This window comes from Cucurbita pepo, chromosome LG11, assembly GCF_002806865.2.
Source record: "Cucurbita pepo subsp. pepo cultivar mu-cu-16 chromosome LG11, ASM280686v2, whole genome shotgun sequence".
Taxonomy (NCBI): domain Eukaryota; kingdom Viridiplantae; phylum Streptophyta; class Magnoliopsida; order Cucurbitales; family Cucurbitaceae; genus Cucurbita; species Cucurbita pepo.
In genome coordinates this window covers 7136442-7155313 of record NC_036648.1, presented here as the reverse complement: position 1 = coordinate 7155313, position 18872 = coordinate 7136442, and the positions used below count along the sequence as shown (strand labels likewise).

Here is an 18872-nt window from a genome sequence, read left to right as displayed (position 1 = left end):
CCAAAGTACACATTTTTTCGACAAATAATGTTATTATGACTAAGTTTTGTATTGACCATACTTTACTAAATCGAATGTGACATAAAATATACACTTTCGATTATGAGGTTAGATGTTCGAATTTTTTCCTATACTTATCGATGAACTTACTAGATCATACCTAGAACGAAAATTTTAAATCACGACCTATTATAGGTCACCATCCCATAATTATAAGTTCCATATTTCGAATGAATTTTTAAAAAGTTTCTACTTTAAAAATAGTTTTAGGACGTTTATAATAATATTTTAAAAATAAAAGTAGAATCGAAGGTTTATAAATTAGTTTTCATTAGTATGAATTACACTTTTCTAAATTAAATTTTCTCACATAAATGGTTCAAATATATTATTTTTAAAAAGTTGGATTTCCATACAAAGTTTATTGTTTTAACAAAAATAAAAGATAATATATCATTAAAATCCATAAATATTTTTTGGTGGACGTTTTAATTTTCCATAAATATATTAATTATTTGATCATCCCAAAATTTCCATCAACCAATAAAAAAAAACAAAAGAAAGATGATAATTTAAACAAATAAAATAAACGACAAAATCTCGTTAATAATAATAATAAAAAAAAAAAAAAGAAAATAAAAATCAACGGTCAAGATAAGATCCATTTTTAAAAATTTATCCATGGGTAGATTAGAGTTTCACACTTTTTTTCAAAATTTTATTTTATTAATTTTAAATTTTTGACTTGGCGGGACCCACCTCGGAGTTGGGTTTCTTCTCTTTGGGGCAATATGGGTGAAAGCACAAAGGAGCCTTCAATTCCTTAAATTTTTCCACGAACACTGGTTTTTAAGCTTCTCTCTCTCTCTCTCTCTCTCTCTCTCTCTCTCTCATTCTGCCATTTTTAATGCTCCAAGTACTTCTTCTCTACCGCCTGAAGAACTCCATTCCTCACTGCATTCTTCTCTCTGAAACGAACCTTTTGGTCAATTTTTGTACCCTTTTCGTTAGATCTGTGTTTTGTGCTCTTTTTGATTCGTTCTGGCTGTTTTTGGTTGCGAACTTGCGATTTGAAAATGGGATCTGTTTGCTGAGAGGTACGTGTTTAGTTTCCATTACAATGGCGGAGTTTTTTTTTTTTATTCTGTTTGAATTTGAATGAGTAACTGTTTGGTAATTTTCTTCACGGACTGAGGGATAAACAATTTGGATTTGGAAATGTGGCTTAGAACGGCGGAGATTTTGGTTTATTTTTGGAGATGACATGTTTTGATGAACTGTAATGCTTGCTCTTTCTGTAATTTACGGGTTTCTTTTTCATTTGTTTTTACTTGGGAAAATTTGAGTTGCTTTATTATGATTCTAAATGGTTCTTTGATTTGAGGACTTAGTTATGGTTAGCTTGACCTCTCTCGTTGTAAGATTAGGGTTTTGTGGAAGTCTCATTGGAATAAAAAATGTAGATGGTTATTGTCGAGGATTGTTGGGAGGGAGTCCCACATTGGCTAATTGAGGGAATGATCATGGGTTTATAAGTAAGGAATACATCTCCGTTGGTATGAGGCTTTTTGGGAAAGCCCAAAGCAAAGTCACGAGAGCTTATGCTCAAAGTGGACAATATCATACCATTGTGAGGTTCGTGATTCCTAACCGTTATAGTTGTTGTTTGTTCTCTCTTCTTCTTAAGAAATGTGAATAAGTATTGGATTGTGTGAGATAAATTCTGAGAAATTGCTGGTTATGGGCTCTGTTTTTGTTTTCCATGTTAAAATAATGGCTGCTGTCCAGGTATTTCGTGGATTAGAACATGGAGGTTGAGAAGAAACGCTCCAAAGGAGGATTTCTTAACTTGTTTGATTGGAATGGCAAATCTCGGAAAAGGCTGTTCTCAAGCAGTAATGAGTTATCTGGTACATAATTCCTTTTGGCTTATGAGTTTTGAAGAAACTTGTTACTTTTGAGCATGGCAGTTTACTTATTCAATGTCTTGATCTTCCTGTTTTGCCTAAAAAAGGATTGAAGCAAGGAAAAGAAAATGTCGACAACTTGTCAAAATCACAGCTCTTTCAGGTGAGATTTGCCTTTGACATGGATTCTGTTCTTCTGCTTTGAGTTGCTTTACACTCTTTTCTGATGGATTGTTCATCTGCAGTTAGAGGCAAGTGAAGATAGAGCAAGTTCTAGTTATAAATTAAACGATGATTGGGATTTTTCTTTGACCAAAACCAGTGAAGAAAAATCTGGGGGCCGAGTTCCCAGTGTAGTTGCTAGACTTATGGGGTTAGATTCATTGCCTTCTAACGCTCCCGAGCCTTGTTCTACCTCATTTTTCGAATCCCGCTCCGTCCGGGCGTCTCATCATGATAACTCTAATGGAGTATGGAACAGTCATTCTATGGATTATATTGGTATGCCCAACAAACTAGAGAGGTTTTCTGGGAATCTCTTAGATTTCAGGGCGCAAAAAGTACCCAAGAGTCCTATTGAGAGATTTCAAACTGAAGTGTTGCCTCCCAAGTCTGCTAAATCTATACCTATAACTCATCATAAGTTGTTGTCTCCTATCAAGAGCCCTGGGTTTACTCCAACAATGAACACAGGTTACTTAATGGAGGCAGCTACCAAGATAATCGAGGCAAGTCCAAGGAAACCCCTGAAGAGTAAAATGCCATCTATTACCAATTCCTCAGCGCCCTTGAGAATCCGGGTTTTGAAAGAGAATTTGGAAACGGCACACAAGTCTACAGGAATAAAAAAACCAACAGAAAATCGAAAAGGGAAGGCTAGTGAACAGAATTATAGTGGATCTGAACAACTTCTAGCGTCAAGGACTGATTCCATTGGAGGTGGTAGAATTAACTCCAACACTTCAAAAGATAAAGGAAGACCAGCTTCCGTTGCAGGGCAAGCTAGAGCTAATGTTCATAGTAGAGGGGAATCAACTTCTTGTAGTGACAGGAGTTCAATGGATCGAAAAGAGCATAATGAAGTGAAATCGAGACAACTTTTCGGGAGCCAGCCCAGCTTGCAAAAACCAATGCAGAAGAGAACCGTGAAGAGAAATAACAATGTTCTTGCACAAAACAATCAGAAGCAGAATTCTTTACCCAACAAAGAAAAATTGCCTTCAAAACCTTCAAAGGTTTTGAATCAACCTGTCAAAAGGATTCAGTCTGCTAGCAAATCTGTAAATAAGGATGTTGTCAACTCCGAAGTTGAATCGAAAATCACACGCACGAGAGAAGCTGATGGGAAAGAAGATTTTGCACCTTCCAAGAAAAATGTTGCCTCACGGAAGAAAAAATCTGTCAGTCAGGATGCTAGTAGTGAAGGAAGTTGTTCTGTGTCTAATGCTTTGATCAACGATGGTGAGAGATCTGTCAAATATAATATTGCATTTGATGGTTCAACGAACTGTGATGAAAACAGGAAGCTGGGAATGGACATTGTTTCTTTTACATTCACATCCCCACTTAAGAAATCTGTTTCTGAACCTCATTCAGATGAGGTTGTAAAAATTAACCACAGCTTGGTCTTTGATTCGTGTAGCGAGAACGATTATTTGCAGAACCTATCATCATTTTCACCCCATTTAAACGACGTAAATGGTGATGCTTTAAGTGTTCTGTTGGAGCAAAAACTTCAAGAATTGACATGTAGGGTTGAGCCCTCTCAATCATATATGACAGGAGAAGGCATTTTCGCTTGTTCCGGGTCCAATTCGCAAAATCTTTTTGCCACTTCAGAATATGCCAAAAAAGAAAATGGCATTAGTTGTAGATACTCAGGAAGCCCCCATGATTGTGACGACTTGTCAATGGATAGCAACGAACTGATTGTCGATAAATGGCTGCAGGTATTGCTGCTTGCTATTGCACCTTTCAGCGGATGTTATCTTTATCATGGTCTTGATATTGAATATTGTCTTACTGCCTGTTTGAAATAACTATTTAAGTGCATTAAACACTTTTTCATACTCGGAAATTATTCTAAGTCATTAGAGTTGTGAAATTTCCATTGTTTCTCAACATCTCGTTCTGTATAACTAAACTCGTTCCAGTTTCAGGGAGCGAAAGACATTAAAGAACCCGAAGATAGTAACGACACTAAAACTGTTACCATTAGTGGATCTTCGATTGAGGACGAGTCTTCCCCAGACGATGGAAATAGCATCCATGGTAAATATCTCTTTTTCTCTTGAACTTATTGAATTATCTGAAGAAGGCATCCTCTGAAAAGTTGGTATCACAAACAAATTTCACCGCCAAGTTTATCAGGAAAATTGCATATAAGTTTCAGATGCAATATAAACTGAGTAGAAAATTTTAGAAATTTGCTTCATAAAGAAGACTGTCTTAGTTTCTTCCTTCACAATCATATCAAATTCCTCCTAGTTATGAAAAATTGCTGGAATTGACTCATTTTTTGGGTTGTCTTCAGTTCAACATGGTGATACAATCAAGTTAGATCCAAAAAATCTCTACTCAAGAATGCTCGACGAGACACCGGTATTCGACTCTGCATCGAGCATCGACGAGGAAGATAAGTTTCAAACTCTTTCACCTACAATGATAAGTCCTATAAAAACCCATAGATCAAATGACTGGGAACTGCAGTATGTGAGGGAAGTCCTAAGCAAAGCTGAGCTAGCATTTGAAAACTTTACATTAGGTGTTGTCAATAATCTGGAGATTGAGGAAAACATCAAGTGCAACGAGCTCGAACAGAAGGTTCTGCTCGACTGTGTGAACGAGTGTTTGGAACGAAAGCTGAAACAAATAGTAATTGGAAGTTCAAAAACTCGGGTTCCATGGACGAAACTGTTTGAGAATGATTGGTTAGCAGATGAGTTATGGAAAGAGATAGAGAGTTTGAAATGCTCAGAAGAATGGATGGTAGATGAGCTTGTGGAGAAGGATATGAGCACCACACAACACGGGAAATGGCTCAACTTTGACATAGAAGCATCTGAAGAGGGGGTTCTGGTTGAGAAATGGATATTAAGTTCTTTAGTTGATGAACTGGTCAGTGATTTGCTGATCATTAGGGAAGAAGCTTAATCTTTTTCTTGTTCTGTTTCTTTTTTGGATATGAACATAAGTTATTGATGATGTAAAGTGATCAGATGGTGAGTTTCTTTAATGATTCTTTTAATTTCCTTCTTGGAAATGAAAACTCTTGTCATACTGATTGTCCTTCATGTATTGTAGAGCTGCTGCTGGTACCCATGGATTGGCAGACATATAATGCAGGGGAAGCTCTGATATCTACCTTCAACTACTCTTCTTCTTCGTTAACAGCTTCTTTTATAATAATATTAACATTCTTCTATAGGGGTAAATTATAAAAAATACTTTCTCGGGTTAACAACAGGGCGGAGTCGGGATGTACTCTCTATCCCTATCCCTGTTCCCACAATAGTTTAGGGGTATTTTTGATAATTTAACCTAAGTCTAGCGTCATGATATATTTCCCGTCCCCACCCGTTTCTCGATGTTGGAGAACTGAGGCTTGAGTTGAAGAAACTCTAAACGAAAACATATACTTGCTTAAAGAAGAGAATTGAACATAGTGAAAAAAACAAGGGTCGGGGAAAAAATCAATATACTTCTAATGTTGAATCGGGGTCAACTAGGATAGAAATAAAGCATTGGGTCGAACTCTTCTTTGGTGTCAAGGTAATAGCTATGAATAGCCATTGACTCCCGAGAAAGGGTCNATTGAGGACGAGTCTTCCCCAGACGATGGAAATAGCATCCATGGTAAATATCTCTTTTTCTCTTGAACTTATTGAATTATCTGAAGAAGGCATCCTCTGAAAAGTTGGTATCACAAACAAATTTCACCGCCAAGTTTATCAGGAAAATTGCATATAAGTTTCAGATGCAATATAAACTGAGTAGAAAATTTTAGAAATTTGCTTCATAAAGAAGACTGTCTTAGTTTCTTCCTTCACAATCATATCAAATTCCTCCTAGTTATGAAAAATTGCTGGAATTGACTCATTTTTTGGGTTGTCTTCAGTTCAACATGGTGATACAATCAAGTTAGATCCAAAAAATCTCTACTCAAGAATGCTCGACGAGACACCGGTATTCGACTCTGCATCGAGCATCGACGAGGAAGATAAGTTTCAAACTCTTTCACCTACAATGATAAGTCCTATAAAAACCCATAGATCAAATGACTGGGAACTGCAGTATGTGAGGGAAGTCCTAAGCAAAGCTGAGCTAGCATTTGAAAACTTTACATTAGGTGTTGTCAATAATCTGGAGATTGAGGAAAACATCAAGTGCAACGAGCTCGAACAGAAGGTTCTGCTCGACTGTGTGAACGAGTGTTTGGAACGAAAGCTGAAACAAATAGTAATTGGAAGTTCAAAAACTCGGGTTCCATGGACGAAACTGTTTGAGAATGATTGGTTAGCAGATGAGTTATGGAAAGAGATAGAGAGTTTGAAATGCTCAGAAGAATGGATGGTAGATGAGCTTGTGGAGAAGGATATGAGCACCACACAACACGGGAAATGGCTCAACTTTGACATAGAAGCATCTGAAGAGGGGGTTCTGGTTGAGAAATGGATATTAAGTTCTTTAGTTGATGAACTGGTCAGTGATTTGCTGATCATTAGGGAAGAAGCTTAATCTTTTTCTTGTTCTGTTTCTTTTTTGGATATGAACATAAGTTATTGATGATGTAAAGTGATCAGATGGTGAGTTTCTTTAATGATTCTTTTAATTTCCTTCTTGGAAATGAAAACTCTTGTCATACTGATTGTCCTTCATGTATTGTAGAGCTGCTGCTGGTACCCATGGATTGGCAGACATATAATGCAGGGGAAGCTCTGATATCTACCTTCAACTACTCTTCTTCTTCGTTAACAGCTTCTTTTATAATAATATTAACATTCTTCTATAGGGGTAAATTATAAAAAATACTTTCTCGGGTTAACAACAGGGCGGAGTCGGGATGTACTCTCTATCCCTATCCCTGTTCCCACAATAGTTTAGGGGTATTTTTGATAATTTAACCTAAGTCTAGCGTCATGATATATTTCCCGTCCCCACCCGTTTCTCGATGTTGGAGAACTGAGGCTTGAGTTGAAGAAACTCTAAACGAAAACATATACTTGCTTAAAGAAGAGAATTGAACATAGTGAAAAAAACAAGGGTCGGGGAAAAAATCAATATACTTCTAATGTTGAATCGGGGTCAACTAGGATAGAAATAAAGCATTGGGTCGAACTCTTCTTTGGTGTCAAGGTAATAGCTATGAATAGCCATTGACTCCCGAGAAAGGGTCGAAGAATGGGACCTATTATGAGACATACAATGCATTACAGACGTATGATCATTATGCTTCAACCAGGTTATTCTATTCCACCTCTTAGAAAGAAAAAACTTAAATCAAAATACTTAATAACATCCTTGTAGTAAAGGTGATCTATGGACAACATCGTTGTAGAAAAGGTCGTAATGCCAGTATATTAGGAATTAAAATATTTATTTAGCCCCTAAGATGATTAAAATAAACAAAATTATTTTAAATAAATAAGTATATATATATTTTGTGGTTTAATTATTTAAAAAATAGGATTTCCTTCCTTAACTTTGTTAATCTTTTATTTAGGTTTAAATAACATTTTATTTCTTTAATTTTAATTTTAATTTTGTTGATAATATATGTGTTAATTAATTGAAATATGCTCGAATTTTAATTATATTTTTGAGTCGAGTTTTTTTTTTAAATATTAAAAAACAATTATATTAATAACGTGTAAATTTGCTCTAAAAGTTCATCAATTAAAATAAAAAGAATACGAAAGTCCAAATAATAATAAATAAATAAAAAACTCGTATTATTCAATATTTAATTTAACAACAAATAAAAAAATAAAAATAAAAATTCATAAAATCTTAATAATATTGAGAAATTTAAAGTGAAAATGAAACATGTAGGACGTGATGTTGACATTCAAATCTTTCATTATGTATTAATATATTATAATTAATATCAATTAATGAAATTATTTTGGTTTGATTATGAATTTAAGTAAATTTCAAAATATTAATTCCCATGTATTATTTTTATTTTTTGTCGCCTTTACAAATTATATAATATTTTAAACGCTACTTGTTTTTTTTAATATATATTTTTCTTCTTTGGTTATTTTATTATATTCAAGATCGGATTCAAATCTGTATTATAATCATAATATTATAAATAGTAAAATTCTCAATCATTATTAAATTTTCAATTTTCACCTGAGGTAATTTTTTATTTTATTTTTTAATTAAGTTAAATTTTCAAATTTGTATCAATATAGTCCTTAAATAAAATACACAATTTTTTTAAAGACGATTTTGCCCTTTTTTTTTAATGTATTTTTATCTTTAATCAATTTTATATATTTCTCATTTTTAAATTTATAATTAAAGTTCTCTAAATACGAATTAGCTATGATTTAGGTATAAAATAAACCCATTTAAATTATATATATGTATATATATATTCAATTAATCTTAAATTTTTATAATTAAAAAAAATCTAAAAACAATATCCATAAACTTGTTTTTTTAATACAAAATATCACATAAAATTAATATTAACTAACCTAATGAAAATAAAACATTAAATTATTAAAGACAAAAATGTTATATATATATATATATATATATATATATATATTTTTTGAAGATTGAGGAGGGTATTATTGGAATAAAATATCATTTAAAAACATTTTTAGACAAAAATTCTTAAAAAAAAAAAAATAAACATGGTTTTTATTTTTTAAATATTCCCGAACAATTACAATTTTTATAGATCAAAATTATATTTATAAGTTATATGTTCGAAGTGAGTAATATTTCAATTTTTAAAAGATTTAAGAGTTTTTTTTTAAATAAATGACAAAATTAAAGAATATCTTTATAATTTAACTATATTTTTTTTGGTTGAACACGAGATTGATAATTAAATAATATTAATTTGACATTAAAATGTAAAATAAATTTAAGCATGATAATTATATTAATGAAATATGATATAAATGGGCTAATAAAAAAATGTCATATCAAATAATAAATAGGACCATCTATATACATGTAAGAAATTAATATTTTTCTATTTTTAGGCCGATAGTCGTACCATTAATTAGAAAATAAAAATACATTTTTATCAAGTTAATAATTATTTTATTTCCATTTAAATCAATAAATATAAAAATAAAAAAGGACAGATATCTGTGGCTTTTTAGAAAAAACATAAAAAAGTAGGGGTAGTATTTGTAATAAATGAGAAGTTCGAGGACTATTTTGTAAACCCACCCCGAAATTATTAATTTGTAGCTACGCTCTTCCGTTTCTCAGAGTTTCTTCTTCTTTTGGCGCAGAACTGATGAACAGAGCAATGGAGCTCCAAACCAGCAACAATGGCGGCGAGATTTTGGATTCAGATGTCAAAACTGAGCTTCAAGAACCTAATAATGGTGGACATCACGGTGTTCATGAGCCCCAAGCCATTTTCGAAGATGTTGATAGCGCATGTTCTACTCCTTATGTTAGTGCTCCTTCGAGCCCTGGCCGTAGCCCCGTCGGGGGATTTTATTACAGCGCTCCCGCTAGTCCAATGCATTTTGCCATAACTAAGTCCTCGAACTCCTCTGCTCAGTTGTCGTCGTCTTCGTTGAAGGATGGCCATTCGTGTTCGTTTGAGTTTGAGTTCTCCGGGAGGTTTGGGTCTAATGGCTCGGGTTCAGTCGGGTCCATGAGCTCGGCGGATGAGTTGTTTTTGAACGGGAAGATCCGACCGATGAAGCTCTCGACTCACTTGGAGCAGCCGCAGGTTTTGGCGCCATTGCTGGATCTGGAAGGAGAAGATGAAGACGATGAAGGGGGCGAAATCGTAGGGTATGTAAGAGGGAGAGATCTGCGGCTTCGCGATAAATCTCTACGGAGGAGAACCAGATCTATGTCGCCGTTGAGGAATACGCCGGCGGAATGGACGGAAAATGACGATGAAGATTTGAATACAGAGGGGTTTCTCGAGAACGATTCAGGAGAGGGGAAAACGATGGAGAAGAACGAAGAAGAAGGGTTTATGAGTTCAGAAACCACCACTCCTTCAGTTTCGGCTTCGTCGTCAAGATCTTCATCGGCCGGAAGGAATTCGAAGCGATGGATTTTTTTGAAGGATTTTCTATACAGAAGCAAAAGTGAAGGAAGAAGTAGTAATCATAAATTCTGGTCCAACATTTCATTTTCTTCTGCAAAAGAGAAGAAACCAACAACAAATCAAGCAACATCCACTTCCACTTCCACTTCATCTTCAACAAAGCAAAAGGCTACAAAACCATCAGCTCACAAGGTGAAGGGAGGAAATGGGCAAGTTCCGGCGAAGAAGCCTACGGCCGGAAAACCGACGAACGGCGTCGGAAAACGGAGGATTCCGCCGTCGCCTCACGAGCTGCACTACACGAAAAACAGAGCACAAGCAGAGGAGCTGAGGAAGAAGACATTCTTGCCTTATAGACAAGGCTTGCTTGGCTGCTTGGGGTTCAGCTCAAAGGGCTATGGAGCTATGAATGGCTTTGCAAGGGCCTTGAACTCTGTCTCTTCCAGGTAAAAAAATAAGATCAATAAGATATAGCTAGCCTATTCCATTTCAAAGAAAATTGTATAGGAATTTTTCCTTTTCCTTCTCATGAAACTTGCTCTATGCTAAGATGATGATTATATTAATGCATTCTTGTTATTCATTTCATCATTTTTTGTTCATCCAGAAGAGCTAAGCTTCTGAGATCCAATCTCAAAGGGGTCTTTGTAGAATCTAGAAATTAATGGGGTGTTTCCTTTTGAACCCCACAGTATGGCTGTTGTGCTAAGTTACTGTTCCTCTCAGCACAGTAATGTATACCCTTTCTTCTGTCACACTGTTTCAGTCGGCTTAGCTTATAATCTATCTCTTCAGATGAGCTTTAGCTTGTGAAAGTTTATGATTATGGAAGTAAGAACAACATCAGCTCTGCTTACATTACAGCTTTTAAGCTAATTTTTTCTTTGTAGCCTTTTTCTCTGATGTTTGAACACTTTTTTTCTAAGCTATGAGGGAATAATTCGTAAAGAAATCCATGACATTGGAAACGTTTTTACTTGGTCTAATCTCTAAGACAGTTCACATCAACTGTTAAGTGCGGTGTTCTCATAAGTTAGAATGCTTGTTAGTTTTCCTCTAATAACTTGGGTAGCGTTAGAATACACTCCTTGCCCACCCCTACTGATTTTCATAGAGGTTCCACCCACCCTAATGCCAGATCCGAGAGACAACAAGGATTTTTGATTCGTAAAGTTTTCATTTAAGGTCTTGGACTTTAGAGAGTAGATTTCCAAATATCTGAAGACCTAACCTCCATAGCCATCATTGGGTAAGAAAGCCAGTTCTAAAAACAACTTGCTTGCCACCTTTTCCACTTAAAAGTGCATCCAAGAAAAAAAAAAAAAAAATGAGGCGGATGGACTTGAGCTGTTACAAATGGTATCATAATCAGACACGGGGTGGTATGCCAGCGAGGATGCTGACCCCTTAAGGAGATGAATTGTGAGAACTCACATTAGTTAGAGAGGAGAACAAAGCGCATCCCTTATAAGGGTGCGAAAACTTCTCCGTAACAGACCGGTTTTAAATCTGAGGGAAAACTTAGAAGAGAAAGTCCAGCTTCCACACTAAAAAAAATTATAATGTCTTTGAATCTGTGCATTTTTATGGTTGTGCAATGATAAATGATTTATTGGTGACTTTTATGGGGGTTGTGTTGAAACCCTAAAACAAAAAGTGATGAGGGTTGATGATGATGAAAGAGAATGTTGATTTGGTTAGTGAGAAATGAGATCAATTATAGGGCGCTATGGCTCACATGTTGATGGGACATTGCTGTGTGAGGCAGCAGAAAGGCCCCATCTTAACCTACGGATCCACAAGGAATGACTTATTTACAAACAAATAGCAAGAGATAACTATATGTTCTCTTGGTGCTATTCTTTAACTTCTGTGGTGCAGGAACCTTTTGCTAGCTCCCCACATTGTTGCCTCGATGCTTGGAAGAGATTTGAGGTAAATTCTTCTCCTTTTTTCTTTTTAATTTCGATTATGGGGGCAACGAGGGCCCTATTCTCCTTATCATCCTCAAACCCGTCCCATAATCCTCAAGAAGTTTCATCCATCCAAAGGCCATGTTATGGCTTAAGCCCACTCCTATAAGATATTATTCTCTCTAGGTTTTCATTTTGGGTTTCCTCTAAATGTTTTAAAACGCGTATACTAGGGAGAGGTTTCCCCACCCTTATAAAGAATCCTTTGTTTCCCTCTTTAACCGACGTGAGATCTCACAATCCATCATCCTTCGAGGCCCAACATCCTTGTTGGCACACTCCACCTCGTGTCCACCCCATTCGGGGCTAGCCTCCTCGTTGGCAGATCGCCCAGTGTTTGGCTTTGATACCATTTGTAACGGCCCAAACCCACCGCTAGCAAATATTGTCCTATTTGGGTTTTTCCTTCCGAGCTTCCCTTCAAGATTTTAAAACGCGTCTGCTAGGGAGAGGTTTCCACATCCTTATAAAGAATACTTCGTTCTCGTCTCCAACCAATGTGAAATCTCACATGCCAACTCCGAGAGATAACAGTTTCACAGGATTAGGGGTTTGATTTGAACTATTATACTCTTAGATCATATCTGAAAATTTTCCGAGATAGCCCTAATACATGCTTCCTTTATTATTGCTGAATCTCGTAACAATGAAGATGCATTATTTTATAAAGTAGGGTCCAACATAACTTATTTTAGTCGAAGGGAATCTTTCTTGGAGGGTATTTCTAAACATCCCAACATTAAAAAGTTCATGTTGCCACTGGAACTTTGTTATCTTTTTTGAAACAAAAGTAAATTTCTTTTGTTTCAAAAAGGTGTGGGAATAAAGTTTTAACTCTTGACAAAAGTTAGGAGTTTGAATTTGTTTTGCCTGAATTAGGAAGCTCTGTTAAAATAATGTGCAATAGGGAGGAAGTGGATTTTGTTCATAATCTCTCTGGGGCCATGCTGTTTCCTTGATATTAGCATAAAGGAGAAACAGATGGGTGGTGGGTGAGTGATGAAAACATTTGGCTTTGATTGTTTTTAAGTTTGATCTTTGCTGGTGAACTTGCGATCTCGTTCGATCAAAACTTGATTCCCTATAACATTTGGGGTCGAAAAATTCGTGGTTAGTAAGATTTAGCTCCTTGTTGTTGATTTTGATGTTTTAGGGTGCTTAGAAGACCCACAACTGTAACAAACCAAACCCATCACTAGCAAATATTGTTCTTTTTTTATTTTTCCTTTCGAACTTTCCTTCAAGTCTCACAATCGATACTCTTTTGCCCTTCAAGGTTTCTCAATGTGGAATCACACAACCCACCCTCTGGGGCCTAATGTTTTTGCTGGCACACCGCTTAATGGCTGGCTCTAATACCATTTGTAACAGTCCAAGTCCAGCGAGCAAATATTGTCCTTTTTGGGCTTTTTCTTTCTGGTTTCCTTTCAAGGTTTTTAAAACTCGTTTGCCAGGGATAGGTTTTCATACCCTTGATGTTTCGTTTTCCTCCCAACCTCAATTCGTCCTTAAAGATCGAAATCGATAACATTGGTTTAGATATCTCTTCTCACGAGTTTCTTGATTCTAAATATTACAAGATCTTAGTTGTATTAAGATCTTAAACTTTTGAATTTGACTAAATAAAAAAGGGACTACTAATCCAAGTGTTTGTAAGTTAACCTAAATACTTGCCAAGTCAGCCAACTTAGTTTTGATTACGGGCAAAGTCATCTTAAAGCTATTCTATAATCAACACGTTTCGTGGATTCAAATTATATAGCTAGAAGAATACAAAAAGATCAAAATGGAGATTCGTCTAACATCTTTAAAAAAACAAAACGCTATCCCTAAAAGAAAATGATGATGACGGTGACGGCGATCGAGAGATTATTTTGGGCATGAGAAACAAATCTCCGATGGTCCAAAACCACCATTGTCTTGCATGACAAACAAGACCCATCAAGCAACAAGTACAAAGAAAGTCTCTCTCAATGTCAACCTCCTAAGATGTGGATGAGATAGGCATAGAGCTCACCTCTTTTTGTTATCTTTGTTTCTCTTCGGCCCATTTAAAACTAGCCCAACCCAACATCTCTTTTATGGGCCTTTGTGTAGCCCATAATACTGTTGGGCTCACCTCTTTTTGTTATCTTTGTTTCTCTTCGGCCCATTTAAAACTAGCCCAACCCAACATCTCTTTTATGGGCCTTTGTTTAGCCCATAATACTGTTGGGCTCACCTCCTTTGTTATCTTTGTTTCTCTTTGGCCCACTTAAAACTAGCCCAACCCAACATCTCTTTTACGGGCCTTTGTTTAGCCCATAATACTATTGGGCCACTTCTGTCCACACCTTATGTGGGCCTAAGTTGCCGCCATTCAAACTTTCAACCTTAATGGTGTGTTTTCTAAAATGACCCAATTAATTAAAATATACACTTGACTGAAAAATTAAATATTTTAATTCAGATTTTTAGTAATTTATATATTATTTTAATAAAAATAGGAGAAGCGGGGGCGTTGCGAGAATCGAACTCACGACCTCTCGCACCCGAAGCGAGAATCATACCACTAGACCAAACGCCCTGCGTGAATCTTTTTAAAGTTTTTGGAAAATTTCAAAATTCAGTGGTGCGGTCAAGTTTTTTTTCGGCGGCGATGGCTCATGCCAGCAACACTGTAAGTTCTAATCTTCTGTTTCATTTTGAACCCTAACTTACTGATATTCCATCCCAACTTAAATCCTCTGAGTGGTTCTGGTTCTGGTTCTGGTTCTGGTTGTGGCTCATTTAGTGGATGAAACGAGAAAAATAGTTAAGAATGATGAAAAAACCTCAACTCTTTCCTTTTTGGGATTTCGATGGGGTTTATTTGCAACTAATTTCGGTCGATTCCTTAAATGCAGGTAGCTGGAGTTGATAACACCATCAGAAGAAAATTTGATCGAGAGGAGTGTTTGGAACGACCTCGTGAGCATGAAGAACAGGATGGGACTTATGGAATTCATTTCTTGTTCTCATCGTCATCTTAATGCTTATTTTTGTGTGTGTTCCTCAAATGTGTTCTCATTTCGCTGATTCTGATGTCTTTAATCTGTATTTCACGAGGTTAAGTCTGTAAGTGTTCTCTTTCCTGCCATTTCTGTTGAGTATTTTGCTCTCATTCACGTGTAATTATAGAAGCTAGAATATGTAAACTTGGTATGATGATGGTTCAGAAGGATTTCATTTTTCATCTTTTCTTCAGTGAAAGGATCGCCAGTGCAGAGAAAAAACCATTGAAGCATAGAGATTACGATTGGGAAAAACCCAGGTTAGTTCTACCATTCCTCCCACTGTTCCTTCAAACATTTTCTTGAATCAGTGTGTACTTTGGTCAGAATCTGTATTTGCACTGCTCTTTTGTGTTTATGTGGTAGAAGTTTAGGCTGTCTTGAGTTAATAATTGGTCGTTTTTTTATCCATTTGTGTCAGTAGTACATTGACCTTTAAAAATTTTAGTATATTAACTTTTAGGCGATCAAATTTTGGCCTGTGGCATCTCGGTGGATGCCGCTGTAGATTCAAGTTCTATGTGGCAACTTTATTTGAAATGTAAGACTTATGTATTGCCTGTACTGGTGTCGCGTTTAAAAATCTTGAGAGGGGAAGCACGAAAGGGAAAACCGAAAAAGAACAATATTTAGCTGTGGGCTATAAATGGTATCAGAGCAAGACACCAGGCGATGCACTAGTGAGAACGTTGAGCTCCCAAGGGGGGTAAATTTTGAGGTTCCACATCGGTTGGAGAGGAGAAGAAACATTGCTTATAAGCATGTGGCTCCCTAGTAGAAGCATTTTAAAACCTTGAGGGGATGTATGAAGGGAAAACCCAAAAAGGATAATATTTGTTAGCAATAGGCTCGAGTTATAACAAATAATATCAGAGTCAGTGAAGATGTTGGGCTCCCAAAGGGGGTGGCTTATGAGTTCCCACATCGGTTTGGAGAGGGGAATGAAGTCCCTAGTAGACATGTTAAGTTTTAGAACGGGATCTCTTAAACAGGTACCACCCTAATGGTCTCCATTATTTTAGATATTTGTGGAAGCAGTGTCGAAAGGGCTAAGTCGCTTTATGTGAAATAGGTGCAGGAGCGGTTTGAAGTTCTCTAAAAGGGAAAAACGCCAGGAAGCTTCACAGAACAAGGTAAAGCTTAAGAGTTCAGAGCTAGCCATGCCATGCCTTATGGATTGATGCGCAAGGGAAGATCGAAACATGGGCTTCCCAGCCTTTTGGACTGCAAGTTATGTTTTGAAAGTTATCAATATGAACAATGAAGAACTGGAAGAGCATAACATGGCCTTTCACATGTTATATACAAGTTTCATCATGTCTCATGATGAAATTAGTTACTGATTTCATATCTGTGATGAACTTGGTCCAAGAAATGAAAGAAAATATGCACATGAACTTGTCTTTAGTACAACAAAATATGAGTTCGGGAGATTTGAACTATTGGGTCAGTGTTCGATAATCATTCAAATTCAACAGATTCAACAAACATTCAATGTATTTAAGGGCTTACAAGTAATGAGTTCAAGTCATAGTGATCATCTACTTAGGATAATATTATACGAATTTCTTTGATGATCAAATGCAGTAGGTTGAGACGATTGTCATGTGAGAACAGTCACGGAGTCAAAAACTGATCGAACATTCACACATATGAAAGAAAAAATCTTGAGACCCAAATCAAGATATGTTCAAATAAATCAAGTCAATGGTTTGATCTATATGTTCAATTTAAAAAAAAACATGAAAGAGAAATGAAGAATAGAGTAGCCAATTCACTACAGCCTTTATGATCAAATTTTGGTGTGGGAGTTTCAATTGGAAATGAAAAAGGTAAAAACAATTCTTACCCCTCAGATTCATACCAACAGAATGACAGTAAAGGTTGAACAAAATAATTTGTTTCTCAGAACAAAGAAAACAAAATCTACTTTATGTACTGAGAAAGCCATTTGAAACCATCCCCATAACCCATTTTCCTAACAATGCTACACATGAAAACCTCCAGAGGACGAACACTCGAGTCAGCCATGCTTACCTTGCCCTTGCCAGTCGTGAAGTTTGTTAGGCCTAAGTTGTACCGTAACTCGTCTTCTGATGCAGCATATGGAATGTCGATCTTATTGCCCAGAATCAGAAATGGAACGTCGGCCAATGCTTCGTCGGAGAGGAGAGCATCCAACTCTTTCTTCGACTCTGCAAATCTCTCCTTGTCATATGCGTCAACCAGATAAACTACGGCATCCACCTTCACACAACAATGGCAACATATTCAATAAAGATTTTGACATCATAAGGAGCTATATAATGCGAGCACAACACAAGACTAGCTGACCCAGTTAGTGGCATATAAGATCATATGATATCAAATAAACAGCTCAAAACACATTGTTTGTCCTTCACAGGCCAATGTCAGATTACATATGATTGTAAACCTTGTATAAGGCCACATTATTATAGCCACAGTTTCACAAAGGTGGATGAATTCAATGTATGGGTTAAAACCATAGTTCAGCAAAGGACACAATTTTGACCCCTCTTTCAATGAGAAGATGCTATTAGCAAACAGCTACATAATTTCTGCCTCCCATGAATCAGTAAAACACCAAGAAAGGATCATCTGGGATTATGAAGGCAGGGATACATTTTTGAAACAATGAAATCATTCGGAGTTAAAATACTAGCAAAGTTAGGCAAAATCAATGTCTGTTAAAACCAAAATTTCAATCCTTCCACCTCAGAACTTAGGATCCTAAAGACAGAAAATGTCATACAAAACATCAGCAAATAATTTCAGAACCGTAGAAGAATGATTACGATTACGATTACGTTGATGAAGAAAATGTATGGTTATGTACTAAAAGCAAATCCTTTCAAGGAGAAGATATACTATCAGCGAATAACCATGTGATTTCTGCCTCCCATGAATCAGAAAAACACAAAAATGGTTTGCCTGGGATTATGAAGGCAGGAAAATATTACGAAAGCACTAAGTCGTTTCAAAGTTGAATAAACTGCACAGGTAGTAAAATTGTAGAATATAGAAACTCAGAACTTAGGATCTTAAAGATAGAAAATGTCATACGAAATATCAGCATATAATTTATGGTGACTTGTAGAAGAACGATTACGATGATGAGAAAAATGTATGGTTATGTACTAAAAGCAAATCCTTTCAAGGAGAAGATATACTATCAGCGAATAACCATGTGATTTCTGCCTCCCATGAATCAGAAAAACACAAAAATGGTTTGCCTGGGATTATGAAGGCAGGAAAATATTATGAAAGCACTAAGGCACTTCAAAGTTGAACAAACTGCAAAGGTAGACAAAATAATGTATGATAACTGTAGGTAATATTTCAAAGTAAAGCTTTCGGACCTTTCCATAGAGAAGGCAATACGGTAATTCAGTACATTGGACCTCAAATATGGCAAACGTCATTAAAAAATATCAGAGGGTACAATTTATAGTTCACGAATAGTTACAATGACAAGAAAAATGTATGGTTATGTACTAAAAGCAGACCCTTTTCAAGCAGAAGATATGCTATCAGCGAATAACCATATGATTTCTGCCTCCCATGAATCAGAAAAACACAAAGAGGTATGTCTGGGATTATGAAGGCAGGAGAACATTTTTTTTTTGGGGGGGACTAAGAAAAGAGTGACACCCGTAAAATTTAACTATTTTTT

At 36.0% G+C, this 18872-nt stretch overlaps 3 protein-coding genes, 1 long non-coding RNA gene and 4 other non-coding genes across 8 annotated transcripts in view; 3 read left to right on the top strand and 5 right to left on the bottom strand.

Annotated features, from left to right (window-relative positions):
• Positions 1-848: 848 nt before the first annotated feature.
• On the top strand, positions 849-6864 carry LOC111805550. The gene is made up of 8 exons (XM_023690660.1): positions 849-1097; positions 1789-1910; positions 2015-2070; positions 2153-3856; positions 4061-4178; positions 4441-5054; positions 5696-5762; positions 6025-6864. The coding sequence occupies exons 2-8, from the start codon at positions 1808-1810 to the stop codon at positions 6642-6644; spliced, it is 3282 nt and encodes a 1093-aa protein (XP_023546428.1). The 5' UTR covers positions 849-1097; positions 1789-1807; the 3' UTR covers positions 6645-6864.
• Positions 6865-9301: 2437 nt separating this feature from the next.
• On the top strand, positions 9302-10928 carry LOC111804739. Its single transcript, XM_023689513.1, has one exon. The coding sequence runs from the start codon at positions 9397-9399 to the stop codon at positions 10621-10623; it is 1227 nt and encodes a 408-aa protein (XP_023545281.1). The 5' UTR covers positions 9302-9396; the 3' UTR covers positions 10624-10928.
• Positions 10929-11512: 584 nt separating this feature from the next.
• Positions 11513-15114, top strand: LOC111804789. Its single transcript, XR_002816575.1, has 3 exons — positions 11513-12108; positions 14633-14805; positions 15032-15114. It is a non-coding gene; the product is annotated as an uncharacterized LOC111804789 (long non-coding RNA).
• TRNAP-CGG lies at positions 14641-14712 on the bottom strand. The gene has a single exon. It is a non-coding gene; the product is annotated as a tRNA-Pro (tRNA).
• A 1818-nt stretch (positions 15115-16932) lies between the features above and the next one.
• LOC111804765 (GTP-binding protein SAR1A-like) overlaps positions 16933-18872 on the bottom strand; it is a 4134-nt gene continuing 2194 nt past the window's right edge. Inside the window, exon 3 of the mRNA XM_023689555.1 lies at positions 16933-17425. Coding sequence (XP_023545323.1) covers positions 17105-17425 — 321 coding nt within the window. The 3' untranslated portion in view covers positions 16933-17104. The remainder of the gene's footprint in view (positions 17426-18872) is intronic.
• On the bottom strand, positions 18018-18137 carry LOC111806226. Its single transcript, XR_002816777.1, has one exon. It is a non-coding gene; the product is annotated as a small nucleolar RNA snoR83 (small nucleolar RNA).
• LOC111806225 lies at positions 18320-18439 on the bottom strand. The gene has a single exon (XR_002816776.1). It is a non-coding gene; the product is annotated as a small nucleolar RNA snoR83 (small nucleolar RNA).
• Positions 18677-18796, bottom strand: LOC111806229. Its single transcript, XR_002816779.1, has one exon. It is a non-coding gene; the product is annotated as a small nucleolar RNA snoR83 (small nucleolar RNA).

Coding starts and splice junctions, on each gene's coding strand:
- LOC111804739 (XM_023689513.1), top strand. CDS start 9,397: ATGAACAGAGCAATGGAGCTCCAAACCAGCAACAATGGCGGCGAGATT.